This window comes from Carassius auratus, chromosome 25 (genome assembly GCF_003368295.1).
Source record: "Carassius auratus strain Wakin chromosome 25, ASM336829v1, whole genome shotgun sequence".
Lineage (NCBI taxonomy): Eukaryota > Metazoa > Chordata > Actinopteri > Cypriniformes > Cyprinidae > Carassius > Carassius auratus.
Genome location: NC_039267.1, coordinates 19,780,891 through 19,794,893, shown reverse-complemented (window position 1 = coordinate 19,794,893; position 14,003 = coordinate 19,780,891). Strand labels below are relative to the sequence as shown.

General features: G+C 38.0%; 1 protein-coding gene and 1 pseudogene across 2 annotated transcripts; both read left to right on the top strand.

Moving 5' to 3' along the window:
* Positions 1 to 1,648: 1,648 nt before the first annotated feature.
* snx20 (sorting nexin 20) lies at positions 1,649 to 10,382 on the top strand. Of its 2 annotated transcripts, XM_026203126.1 has the most exons (5): positions 1,649 to 2,066; positions 2,467 to 2,477; positions 4,107 to 4,236; positions 4,339 to 4,493; positions 8,589 to 10,382. In XM_026203126.1, the coding sequence occupies exons 3-5, from the start codon at positions 4,131 to 4,133 to the stop codon at positions 9,255 to 9,257; spliced, it is 930 nt and encodes a 309-aa protein (XP_026058911.1). In that variant the 5' UTR covers positions 1,649 to 2,066; positions 2,467 to 2,477; positions 4,107 to 4,130; the 3' UTR covers positions 9,258 to 10,382. The 2 variants fall into 2 exon arrangements, with proteins under 2 accessions (XP_026058911.1, XP_026058910.1); XM_026203125.1 differs by lacking the exon at positions 2,467 to 2,477 and having other exon boundaries at positions 8,589 to 10,381.
* A 64-nt stretch (positions 10,383 to 10,446) lies between these two features.
* On the top strand, positions 10,447 to 13,610 carry LOC113043628 (M-phase phosphoprotein 6-like; annotated as a pseudogene).
* The last annotated feature ends 393 nt before the right edge of the window (positions 13,611 to 14,003 follow it).

The window sequence follows — 14,003 nt, the reverse complement described above, 5'->3', positions numbered from 1 at the left end:
AGTGTACACTGAATTAGTAAAATAACTAAAACTTAAAACTATATTACAACATTATAAAACTAGACTTATTTAAAAATAAATAGTAAAAAAAAATAAAAAGTTAGGGCCAAATAAAAAGTAAAAAAAATACCAAATTTTTAATTAAAATAAATTAAATTATAAATATGAAAAATATTACAAAAACTATAATAGTATATCAGTGATACTAAAACAGCACAAACATGGGTGGGTAAATAAATACATGTCTGTACAAACAAACCACTAAATGTCTCAATTCTTGAGGATGAATAATGAAGATGACACATCTGATCAGCATCTCCAGTGAAGCTCTGAACGAGGCGCTCTAAGACCTCGCAGCTGGTCTGCACTGACCCCGGACCACCCCGGACCAACAAAACAAGACTTATATCTGACAACAATAGAATATGTATGTATCAAAACTAATAAACAGAGGCCAGGGCTCAGGCTGGCACGTCAGACACAATGGGGTGTATTAAAATAACCGGCTTGATGTCATTGTTCTCTGAGCAGACTGGGCTTCATGTGTTAATGTCTGTGTGAATGAGACGGGCCCGAGATCACAGAGATGGCCTTGTCCCATACAGAGATGAGCCTTTCAGACACTCATTCAGCCTCTCTCTCTCTCTCTCTCCGCTGAGATCTGAGAGATAACATACAGTTAGGCAGTTTCATTTCTACACACCTGAATGATAACTGTAACATTGTGACGGTTGTGGCTTCGCTCCGCAGCAGTGAGTCTGAATTTGTCCTGTTGTCTGAAGAAGCATGTGTCAAGTACATCTTTTTTGCTTTTACCATGCCACTCACATCTGATTTAGACGTGGTGTTACAATAACACTTTAAAAATAGGTTTTGATTTTGTATAACTGATTGAGGCTATATCTGCGTCCACACCAACTGACGCTAATGTTGTGTTTGTTCTGACCGTTATATGGGTTTGATCAGGTACAGTAATATGTGCTTGTTTTTGAAAGTAACCACAATGCTCAATGCGGCAAGAAAAACTCAGTAACAATTAAAACATATTTTATTTAGATTTGTCAGAAACGCATATAAATGCGTGCAACCTCATACATCTGCTCTCAGCACACTTCATTTCCATACGAATGAGACATATTCTGAATTCCAGGGCACAAACTGATATAAAAGTGTGTTTTTGTGAGACTGGATTGGCGAGACTGCTGGAGCAAGCTCTCTGTTTGTGTTTGGCCATTTTTGTGGAATTCATAGTCTCAACTAACTAATGTGTTTATTTTATAAAGATATTTTTGAGCACATACCAAATGTCTGCCGCTAAGAACGTTTTTTTTACCTGTCAATGCACAAAATAGATACACATTAGCCCTACCAGAACATGCTTATAGTGCCGATGGAGTGACCTGAAGTGTATTTTTAACTGAAGTGTCAAACTCACTTTTAAAGCATGCAGTTTGGTTTATTTTAATAATGTTTATAGTTCATATTCTATTATTTCTTAATGAAATTTTAAGCTTTAGTGATCAAACAAATAACAAATCCATAATGTCATCTAATGTTATAGATTTTCACGGCCATGTAATTTAACTGCACAGCACCATCTATTGGACAAACACATAACATAAGCATCATCCTCCATCAAACACACACACACACACACACACACACACACAGCTGCTCAGAGGTGCTGGTGGTGTAGTGGTGGGAGGAAGTGACACACATTAGGCTCTTTATTTAAACATGCCTGCTGTCAGGAACCAGCGTCTCTGGAGCAAATCACTCAAAGACTTCAGCTTCAGGACAGAAGATGCAGACGCTGTCAGTGTTTCACTACACAGTGTAGATGAACTGCAGTAAAACCAGTGTCAACGGGCAGAATATGCAATGTGAGGAAAAAAGACACTCCCTCTTTCAAGTTTCACTTCCTCAAGAACAAAGTTCAGTTAGGTCGACGTGAAAAACCGAAACAGAAAAGCATGAACTTGAACGCTTCTAGACATCCAGCAAAGCTAAAGTTTTCCTAACATCATCTTCAGTTTGAGCTGATTACAGGATCTCTGTTTGCACAGGTGGGTCAATATCTCCTTATTTCCGGTGTGTTGTGCTGTAATTAGCACCAGACCTGAACGAGATTCGTTATATCATCTGTTACCTGCACAACATCCAATTCTTCGTGCCATGTTTGTGAGGCATTTCTCTCAGAGGTTTAATTATAGTTATACAGTACTTCCTGCATGGGGAGTGTGTCTTTCACCTCACTGAATGTGACATGACTGATGTTGGGATCTGCTTACATGTGTAACTGTATTTTCATCAGAAAGCACTGAAGCTTCCAGCATGTGTTATTGTCCTCTGCTCAGTGTTGTCTGCCAGTGCTGAAGGAGAAGTTACGTGTTTAAGGAAATGCTCGGTTCCATAATCAGATCTGTCTTCTTCTTTTTTTCCTTTTTTTTTCCATATCTTGACAAGATGGCATTGGGTTAAGTTGAGCCAATAATATATATTAAATATATTAATGTCAATTTACTAGATGACAAGTAAAATATGATTGTCAATAATGTTTAGTATAACTAAATGCAAGAAATTCCATTAAATAGTCTTAAAGGGATACTCCACCCCAAGATGACAAATTAAATCATTAAGTCATTAATCACTTACCCCCATGTCGCTCCAAACCTGTAAAAGCTTTGTTCGTCTTTAAGATATTTTGGATGAAAAGCAGGAGGCTTGTGACAGTCCCATAGACTGCCAGGTGAATGACACTAGGTGCGTTTACATGGACGCTTTCAGAATGAATTCATTCTGACTAATCTGACCGTAGTGTTTACATGAACGCTAAATAAAGAGATCGGGCCGATACAGTATGTGCGTTTACATGTTTCAAGCTTCTGATCAGATTTACTCTTCTGACATGCGCACACTGCTAAATATACAGAGTTTCCCGATGCGGTTTTAAAAAGCACTTGTGATATTTATCTACTTCCGGTCCTAATTAGGCGACAACCAGCACATGTTGTGCAGTGCTGCTTACTTAGAAAAAAAAAGTAGTAAAAGTGCCCCTTACCGTACCCAAAACTAGTCGTCTGTTTTTGAGAGTCTTTGGTGAGACATTGTCCTGCTCCACTTCACAGACGCCGAGTAAAGAGGAGTTTTATAATGACAGGACACTTATTTATGACACTTTATTCACCAGGAAGAACACCTCGTTCCACGCGTCATTACGTTATTTCTACGTCGCTGCGCATGCGCAGTACTTTCCAGTTTCGGTTTTCAATCTGGTCATGTTCTATTATGATTAGTTTTAGTAGGGTCCATGTAAACACAGAAGAGCAAGCATCGTCAGAATAGTCCATCTGCCATCAGGTGTTCACATGTAACGATATAAAGCAACAGAATACTTCCTGTACACGGATAAAACAAAAATAATGACTTTATTCAACAATATGTCTCCTCTGTGTCTCTTCACATCACTGTGGAACCATTCTGGAGAACATGAGCTGAATGCAAGCAGTTCACGCTCTTCTGTGTCAGCCGCGCTGCATGGATATGCGGTTTTTGTCTAAATCAAAGTGTAAATATATGTAGAAAACGTATCCATGTGGCGCGACTGACACAGAAAAGCGTGTTCAGCTCATATGCTCCAAAATGGCTGTTGGACAAAGTTGTTTTTTTTGTTTTCTTCTCGTACAAAAAGTATTATAGTCGCTTCATAACGTTACAGTTGATCCCCTGATGGCAGATGGACTGTTCTGATGATATCTCATACTTTTCTGGACCTTGACCGTGTTATTCACTTGGCAGTCAATGGGAGAGTCACAAGCCTCCCGGTTTTCATCCAAAATATCTTAAATTGTGTTCCGCAGACGGACAATGATTTTACAGGTTTGGAACAACATGGGGGTAAGTGATTAATGACAACATTTTCATTTTGGGGTGGAGTATCCCTTTAATCAAGTATATTCAGAGTCATATTTTGTTGAATCCATAGTTCAGTGCAATTTTATTTTTCGTCTTAACTGCCTTACAACTGCCTTATCTTCCATAGTTATGTACCAAAATGTTGTCTGAGATGCTGATTCTAGGTGAAGTGTGGCTAAATTAATTTACAGAAAGCTAAATTAGAGCGTTTTGTCATGGAGGAAGACCTAGAACCACATGACACCGAGGCAGTGGACGCTACAGAAGTTTCTCCAGCTCCTGAAGGTTCCTCAGCTCAGCAGGAGAAGTCTTCCAGTAATGGTGAGTTTAAGTCAGATGCAACAGACATTATGAGAGCAGAATGTAATAGTTGTGTTGTGTGTTTGTGTAGAACTGTGTGTTCACCTCAGTCTCTCCTCGCAGCTGAAGAGGCAGATGTGGGTTTTGGCGCCTCCTGTCTGACCACAGCTGAACTGCAGCAGCACTGGAGAGCCGTTAAGCAGGAGTTCAGAAGCGTTAAACTTCTGTTTGACATCCCTACGACGCGAATCATCGATCAGAAAATCTCCAAATATGTGGTAAGTCACAGCTTATAGTGAAAAAACTGTAATCATCATGAAATCAACCTCTTTTTTCTATTTAGTTCTTGTTCCAACAGATTCATTATTATCTTTAATCAAAATGTAATAATTTGCTCTGACTTTTGTATGACGTCACAAAGGCCACACGTTATTTAACTTCCCCCCTTTTCCCACTTTTCATTTGAACACTGCAGTTCACTTGTTTTGGATAAAGGATCACTCAGCTAAAGTTATGATATGGTTTTGTTTGATGATTATTTTGGAGAACTAATTACTAACATTCTATGAATATTTTTTTGTCTTTGCAAACAAGTAAATTAACATATTCTCCGAACCTAAAGGGGAGGTTGAATTTCCATTACTGAAAATGTTACTAACTTAGGGTAGCGTTGTAGACTAGATGCATAAACTACTTTAGTCTTATAAGTCGTCCATTTTTTTTTTCTTCAAGACAGCTCATAACTTTTTGGAAATTCAGTTATATAAAATGGTATACTGGTCTAATTTGAAAATTAAAAGTAAGACTGGTTACCTCTTGGTTAATGGCTAGTTCTTAAGATACAGTCTTAACATTGTGACATTGTCCCAGTTGCCTAACCGTAGCCTTTATGTAAAGACTGTCTTAAAAAGTAGTGTGACCTACTAGCAGTTAGCCAAGGGGCAATCAGTCTTTATTTTTCTGATTCAGATCAGGCCTCTTGCAGAGGTATCCAAACTCAGTCCTGAAAGGCCACTGCAGAGTTTAGCTCCAGCTTCCCTTAACATACCTGCCTGGAAGTTTCTAGTATGCCTAGCGAGAGATACTAGCATGTTGATTAGCATGTTCAGGTGTTTCATTGGGGCTAGAGCTAAACTCTGCAGGACTGTAGCACTCCAGGGGCAGGACTGGACACCCTTAAAATAGACCAGTCAACATTTTTATGTAACTAACTTAAAAAGTTGTGATCAGCCTTAAAGAAAATACATTTGATGACTAACTTGTAAGACTATTACAAGTGTTTTATACAAGCAACCCCATTTCATTTGGGTCTGAGGCCAGATGAAGACCTGAGAAAGTTGAGTCTGAGTCAATACTGAAACCAGAAAAGGGTCTAAACGAATGTACATATGCTCTTTTTAAAGCCTGGTTTTGCTTTAATGTCAAATGAACGTGTGCTCTTGTCCAGAGCTGCACAGACAACAAAACATATCTGTAGACCAGGGGCCTGTACCATGATGGTAGCTGAACAAATTCAGAGTTACAGGATTAGTTTTGAGTTGACAAAACCAAACCTCTCCAATCCGGCTTTGTTGGTACCATGATGCTGTTCATCAACTTTATTTGTCAACTCAGGCTTTGATCCTGAGTTTGTGGAGCGCGTGCACATGAATGTGTGACATCACTGGTGAACAGCCAATCACGAGCCACGCAACACAAAGCAAGTTTGATTTACCTCTCACGAGAGACCCAGCGAGATCCAAAACTAAAGGTTAAGAGAATGTCATATGAAACATGAAAGAGGACAGATAAAATAAATGATCTTGCTCTATCAGTCCAGAGACACATGAAGTTTGTTAACTTAGCTTATACATTTGAAAATATATAGTGATAGAGACTCAAACATGTCAGATTTTTATTATAACAAGGTCAGATTTTTATTTTTTAAATAGTGCAATCTATTGATACTACAGCTTATTTATGTCATGGTCTGTATACATTAATATTTATTTAAAATAAACTATTTCTAATTACTGTTAAACTAAAATTGCTTTTGTGTAAAGGATAAATAATAATAATAATCATATGAATCACAGTAATTATAGAAATCATAAAATCTGTAATTATCATTAAAGCCAGACTTCTTCTATTTTTTTAGCATTAGTGACCTTTAATTTTCAGCAAGATAAACTGGAGTGCTTTGTGTCAGACTTGTCACTTCTCTCACATCTGATTGGTCAAGCTTCAGTTTGAGATCTCTAACCCAGAACATAACCTGACCTGGAGCAGGTTAGCCGTGGAGTGTAAGTTACTATGGCAATTAATGCAGCTAAAAGCCAAGCCACTTACGTGGTACCTAAAACCCAGGATTGGTGCAAACTAACCTGAAACTTACCTGGCTAGCCAGTAGGGGTGGGCGATATCTCGATATTTAAAATATATCGAGATATTTTTTAAACACGATATGGATTTTGACATATCGTATATATCGATATATTGTTTATATTCTGATACCGCCACTTTGCTTGTTTGCCTTCCCTGTGCTGTGCTCGCCCCCGCTCGCTCGCCCCCCGCCTCCTTGCTTTTGTCCCCTCTCACCTCGCGTGTAGAGAACTAGTCAAAAAAAAAAAAAAAAGACAACTGGCTCCATTATATGGCGAAAGGCTGGCAGATGTCTACTGTAGGGCCCAATGAAACGCGGACGGAATCACGGAATCCAGTCATAAAACTGGAATTTACAGTTTAACGCGGAATGTCACGGAATTGGTCAAATTTTAAATGAATTAATCAAAAGTCGGTCATGCACTTACATCAAATCGCGAAATGGACTAATATCTGCAAATATTAACCCGGAAAAGTCTATTTAAATATGAATCCTGCATGTTCTGCGTGTCTGTGTCAACGAATGGAGCAGAAGCGCGTCTTCATTCATTAAACACGGAAGCTCGCATAACGCTCGCGCTGATTTCATTGTCTTTCCTCTCTCTAAATAAAGACGTGAACACATGAGGAACATCTCCAGAACTGCACTGAGAGTCACTTCATGAGCATCTGACCGTTTGATTTGAGTAAGACTAGCTCATATCACATCATAGACTGTGGTATCACATACACAGAACTGAGAAGGTAAACCCTTCAAAATAAAAGTATTTGACAGAAATCTATTACTATTGTACAGCAGAATGTAGATAGCCCACTACTACTACTATTAAAATGAAACGAACATAATTTTATAAGGAATAATCACACAACATTTCTCCCATGTTTTATTTTTAATAGTAAATCCCCTTTGTTTACCAAAAAATAAAGTTTAATAATTAAAAGATAAATTAAATGAATGTTTTATGCCTTCATTTGATAATCAGAAAAATGTAAATACACAGAATTTCTGAAGGGAAAAAAACATTTCACATAAGGCTATTTTAAGAATTGTTTTTTAACTAATTAAGTTGTTTTTATGCATTTAAATAATTGCACATGCTAAAACACAGAATTAGGTAACAATAAAACATATGGTGAAGAAAAAAATAAAATGTTTCATAGGCCCCTTAACATGTAATATTTGCCATATTTGTTTTTGAAGTAGTTTTTTGTGGGTTATTTTTCCTGTAAAGATATCGAGATATATATCGTATATCGAGATATAGCAAAATATATCGAGATATATTTTTTGCTCCATATCGCCCAGCCCTACTAGCCAGCTAATCTAGCTTCATGGTACAGCCCCCAGGTTTGACAAACAGGATTTAGACTAAGCCAGGATTAGGCCATAGTTAAATTAGGACATTTAAGTAATTTTTATAAACATGCATTAGAAAAAACATAACTGGTGTCCGTTTTGAGACAAAACAAAGGCACTGATATATTTTAAGATCAGTCAGTGCAAATCTCTTTCAGTTGAAACAGCTCAGGCTTACATTTAAGTCTCGGCCTAGGTTTAAGCCTTATCTGTGAAACTGGGGATAGTGTTTTAGCACTAAAGACTCTGTCTTAACTTGCTTCGTGTCAAAGGCAGAACCAAAATGCTCAATGACAAGAGCAAAACCATGAAAAACCTGGTCAGACTCAAGTCTGATTTTGATCAAAACTTTGCTTTAGAACGGGTACCCAATCCTGCTCCTGGAGATCTACACACCTGCAGAGCAAAACCCTGATCCAACTAACCTTTCTATGATTGCTCCTGAATATCATAATTATCTGGTTCAGGTGTGTTTGATAAGGGCTGGATCTGAACTTTGCATGAAGGCAGATCTCCAGGACAGAACTGGACACCCCTGCTTCAGGATGTCCATGCTGGCAAAGTTCTGGAAATCTAAATCTTTTAGCTGTACATGCCTTTACCTCAGACATAACGCAACTCCACCACATGTTCACCGCTTATTCCTGTCCTTCAGGTGTACCAGGTTGTGGTGATCCGCTCAGGTAGTTACGACTGCGAGCGAGTAGCTATCGAGCGACGCTACTCAGACTTCCTCCACCTTCATCAGGAGCTCCTGCTGGACTTCAGCGAGGAGATGGAGGACATTGTGATGCCCAGGAAGAAAATGACACGCAACTTCTCAGAGGAGAACATCGCTGAGCGGCGCGTGGCCCTCAGAGACTATCTTACTCAGCTCTACTCCCTCCGTTGTGTCCGAAAATCACAGGCGTTTGTAGCGTTCTTCACTCATAAGGAATTAAAAACTTCATATGACCTCCTGCGTGGGGGGCGCTTTTCCAGGGCCCTTGAGGGCCTCCAGAAAGTGTTGGTACTTCAGGAAAAACTCTCTTCTCACAACCCTACTTTGGTGGTGCCAACCTTGTGTGCCATACTGGTGTGCCAAAGGGATCTAGAAGACTTTGACGCAGCTTTTCAAACTGGCAGAAGAGCTCTGCCCACGGTGAGGCGATACGAGCTCCGGCAGTATCAAGGGCCCCTGCTGGAGGCTCTTGTTGATTTGGGCTACAGTCTTGGGCTGCCAGTGGCCCAGTTACAGGACGAGCTGACCAGAATACAAGACTCTCCAAATGAGCTGGTGTCAGACATGTCCCTTAAAGAACTGGTGGTGCAAGAGTTTGTATAATCCGAAACACCTGCAATGTCGTTGTGTTTACTATAATCATTATTTGATTAATTCCCTAATCCGAAATATTTCAGAGAGTTAACAGAATAATGATTCTTACCTGAAATATTTTTTTCCTAAGAAGAGTCCAGAATTTCTTAATGACAAATGGTGTTTTTCCATTGCATGGTATGGCACGGCTCAGCTTGGTTTGGGCTTTCACTGAAGTTTAGTATTGCTTTAGATTGGGTAGGATTATTCACATGACGCTGTAGTTGCACCGCCTCGAATGGCATGACTCCTAAAAAAGCCTTTCATTCCACGTCGCCCCATTAAGCTCTCACTGGATCTGCACCTTGGCCGTCAATGAGAGGAATGTCTGTACTTCCTCAACAGACCATGAGACAGCCATGTTGCATTTGTTTCTTCACTGGCTGTGCTGATTTAAATTTAGCGGGTCTGTTGTGTCTCCTGTCACAAGTTTAGTGATGCAGATAGTGATGATTCTCTCCAGCCAATCAATGAACAGCAGAGTTTACGCGTCACATTTTGGTAATGGTGCAGTTCACTTGGAACTTCAACCGAAGTGGTACTGAAAGAGTACCAGGTACTGTACCCAGTGGAAAACCCCCCAAAGGTGAACCGTACCGTGCCGTACCATGCAGTGGAAAAGCGCCATTAGTGTGGACCATCATGACTTGGACCAATAAGAAACCATCCAATCACCCAGAAAAAACACATAACATCATGTCTCATCCACACATCAGTTCTTGAACACTGTAGACATGAGGAAAGCCTGCTTTGACTTGGGAGACTGTGATTGTTCAACTGTATTTATGTTTTCATGAGCCATGTTCTTTTATCTCATATTTCCGTTCGGATTTAATTGCACATATTTTACGTTCATCCTGGATAATTGTGCAACTGTGAAATTAAAAGTTTTTGTTTACTGAAATATCTGTTTTGTTAACTGAAATTTGGGTTAGTCTTTTTTTGAGTGTAATAACTTTTTTTATCAATTAAATAACACAAGGATACACATAACACTGTTCTTTTAATTCATTCAAATTGCTCTGTAGTCCATCTGTATTTAATGCAACTAGCTTAAGTCAGAAGCTGTAATTAATTTAATTTAATTACAGAAAAGAAATAAAAGTAATCCCTTCCTTTAAATTTAATTACAGTAATTAGTATTTTAAAACAAACAAACAACAAATAAATAAATACAGTTCTTTAGCTATGCAAAAATGCTATAAAATATTACTGTAAAATCAAATATAGATGATTTATAAATCCTCACTATATGAAATCCCCAATAAGAAAAAGCATGACAATTCCATTGTTTTCGAGCTACAGGCATACGTCACAGCATCTATATATTTAGTATCCTTCCTAAATATTTTTAGTGATGCACTTCGAGAAATAATCGCGTTAACCATATGGCATCGCTGGAGAACTGAGGGTTGATGTTGCTCATCAGACATGAGTAATCGAAAAACAAAAAGAAAAACGTAATACTAAACATTACTGTATTAAAGTATAACACCGGTACTTTATAAAGTTTTAACCTCCCGTTGCATAAATACAGTATCACACGACTACGTTTATAATATAAATGATGAATCTGCCGTTTTGTTCGATCTGTGTTGTGCGACTAATCGAGTCTTGCTCATGTTGTGACAGCGCCTGCGCAGACTTCACGTGGACCAGTATTTATCATAGACAGTAAAAGTATTTATTTAGCGTCTGGGCTACGTGTAGTCATGCTGCCCATGTGGAACATATTACTAAATTAAAAGGTCTTTATATCGGTTCGTTCACATTATAACGCGTAGTTTCGCTTTTGTCTGAGAAAATGGTGAAGGATGCTGCAGCGAAACTGTCCAAAAATGTCCTGCGGATGAAGGTTAGAAGCGTTTGACTCTTGCAAAAATCAAATATTTCTGGACTTCCGAGGAGGATGTCATCCAGTGGTGAACCTTTGACTTAAGATTTGATCAGAAATGTTTTGTTTTGAGTGTCCTGCTGTATATCACCTGCTGCAGTGAATAGTGAGTGATGAGTCTGGTGACAGCTCTCTGTTTCTCTCTGTGGTGCTGTCTGTGTTTCTGTCTGTGTTTGTGTGTTTCTGTCTGTCTGTCTGTGTGTCTGTCTGTATCTCTGTGTTTCTGCCTGTGTGTGGTGTTGTCTCTCTGGTTTTGTGTGTTTCTGTCTGTGGTGCTGTCTATCTGTCTGTGTGTCTGTCTGTGTTTGTGTGTTTTTCTGTCTTTGTCTGTCTGTCTGTGTGTGTCTGTCTTTCTGTGTTTGTATCTGTGGTGCTTTCTGTCTGTCTGTCCCTCTGTGTTTGTGTCTGTCTGTTGTTCTGTTTCTGTCTGTCTGTGTGTGTCTGTAGTTCATGCAGCGAGGTTTGGACGCAGAGCTGAAGAAGCAGCTGGATGAGGAGGAGAAGAGGATCATCAGTGATGAGCACTGGTTCCTGGATCTTCCTGAGTTTAAGGCCAAAGAGTGAGACCTCACGCTCCTTGTGTAATCCCATGTCTGCGCATAAGAAAAGAAAAAATGCTTTGGTAAATTATGACCCAAAAAAAGATGGTTTTATGAAATAAAAAGGTCAAAATTGTGACTTTCATTCAAAATCATGAGGCCAAAACTGAAAAAAAAAAAAAATGTTTTTAACATTGAGACGTTAGACTTGTCATCTCATAATTATGGATTAGTATGTCATAATTTTTACTTTTATGTTAATTTTGATTTGCCAATGCATGATTGTTTTACCTTGTTTGGTGAAAATCTGCTTCCATAAAACATCTACATTTAAGAGAGCTTTTTACAAAATTAAGTTTGCAGGGTATGTTTAAATGAAAGGTATTATTCTTTAATGTTTTGTTATTTTTAGTTTTATTCAAATAAATAAATACGAATCGATGGAGAATCTGTTTGTAGACTGGAATCTTTTATTTGTTTGTAATTCAGTGACATTCAGCCATTATTATTATTATTATTATTATTATTATTATTATTATTATTATTATTATGTGAGCTCTAAGTAACCAGATATCTATAATCCTACACACACCATGTGTCAGTGCCATCTTGTCATGCATTATTTATTAAAAAAATAACTAAGTATTTTTCATTTTATTAGAAACCATATCCTCGAGGAGAGAAGAACCGTTCCCTGTGAGGATTTGGTTTACGGCAGAATCTCATTCAGAGGCTTCAATCCTGAAGTTGAGGTAAACTTTTATGAAATATGAGACCAGATGCTTATAATTTTTAACCAGTCAGGATCACAGATTTGGATGTGTTTGATTCACAACCTGGAATCTGAAGTATTTGAGATGATTCATCATATGATTTCTGTAACTTTGAGCTCTGAACACACTGACCACCAAACTGAATCTCTTGTAGAAATGAATGTTACTAATGAACACACTCAAAGAGGAAGAGGACGATGAAGAGGACTATGTGAGCAGGATGGAAACTGATATAACGGATGAAGAGATGGCCAGAAGGTGAGAGGGGAAGAGATCTTAAAGTCATCTCATTGTACAGGAGCCAGACGTTGACTGTTATCTGCTTTTTCTTCAGATATGAAAGCTTGGTTGAGAGCATGAGGAAAAAGTTTGCCAAGAAAAGAAATCTCTCCTCAATTACTAAGAGTGAAGAGGACGTCAACTGCAATGTTGCTGATAATCAGCTTAAAAAAGTGTTCCTGAAACCTCGGGACTGAGACGTTTCAATCACACATCTGTGCTCTTTAAGTCTTCTTTTGTTTTGTTTTTTTCTGTTTAATGATGACAATGTGATTTTTTTTTTTTTTTTTAAGAGACCAGTATTTTATGGAAAGGGTACAAGCTTATGGATTTGTTTGAACATCCTTCGACTTTATTTATAATTTTTCAAAATTTTCAAAATGTACCATCCTAAAAAAAAAATAGTAAAAACCTGACCTGGATGTAATGACCAGTGCTTTAAAAATATCTGAGAACTCAATTATGGCTTTATGACGCCAATATTAGTGAAATTCTGCTGATATGTCTATTGTCAACTATATAGCAGTGCAGTCTCTTTCAAACCTAGCTTTCTAACATTTTGCTAAATCTTTCGTCCATGAAACTTTGCAGAACCATCTTAAATGTGACTGTACTTTCATGCTAGACTGATGCTATGATATTTGCTCGCCAAAATTGTTCAAAGACAGTCAAATGAGGTCGGGTAAAGTGGGTCACTTTTTGTAAAACATGTAATTTTAGATACCTAGATATTTTTTTTTATTAAACAACTGAAAGAACATGTGCTGACATTACATTTGATGCAATCTTAATATCAGAATATTCAGAAATATGAATATTGATTAAAAGTCTACAATACACTAAAGATGTGAGTGTGACTATAACAAGCAACAACGAATATCAGATCAGATAAGATCAGTTTCTAGAACTAACTTCTAGGCTAAAGTCAAACTGAACAGCTGTTCATATTGGGAATTGAAACACAAATATGTCTCCTGCGTTTATTCCATTGCTAATGAGAAAGAGCTGATTGAAATATGCAAATGTATTAATTACCGCTTATTCCCATCTAGAAAACGCACTCCGTGTTGAGATTCCTTCAGTCACATGACCATATGATACACAGAAAACGAGGATATCATTGCTCTTTTGTTGATTTTGATTGCTTCCACTGTCCTCATTTGTAAGCTGCTTTGGATAAAAGCATTTGCTAAATGGTTAAATCTAAAGGTAATGAAAAGTGCAATCCTGT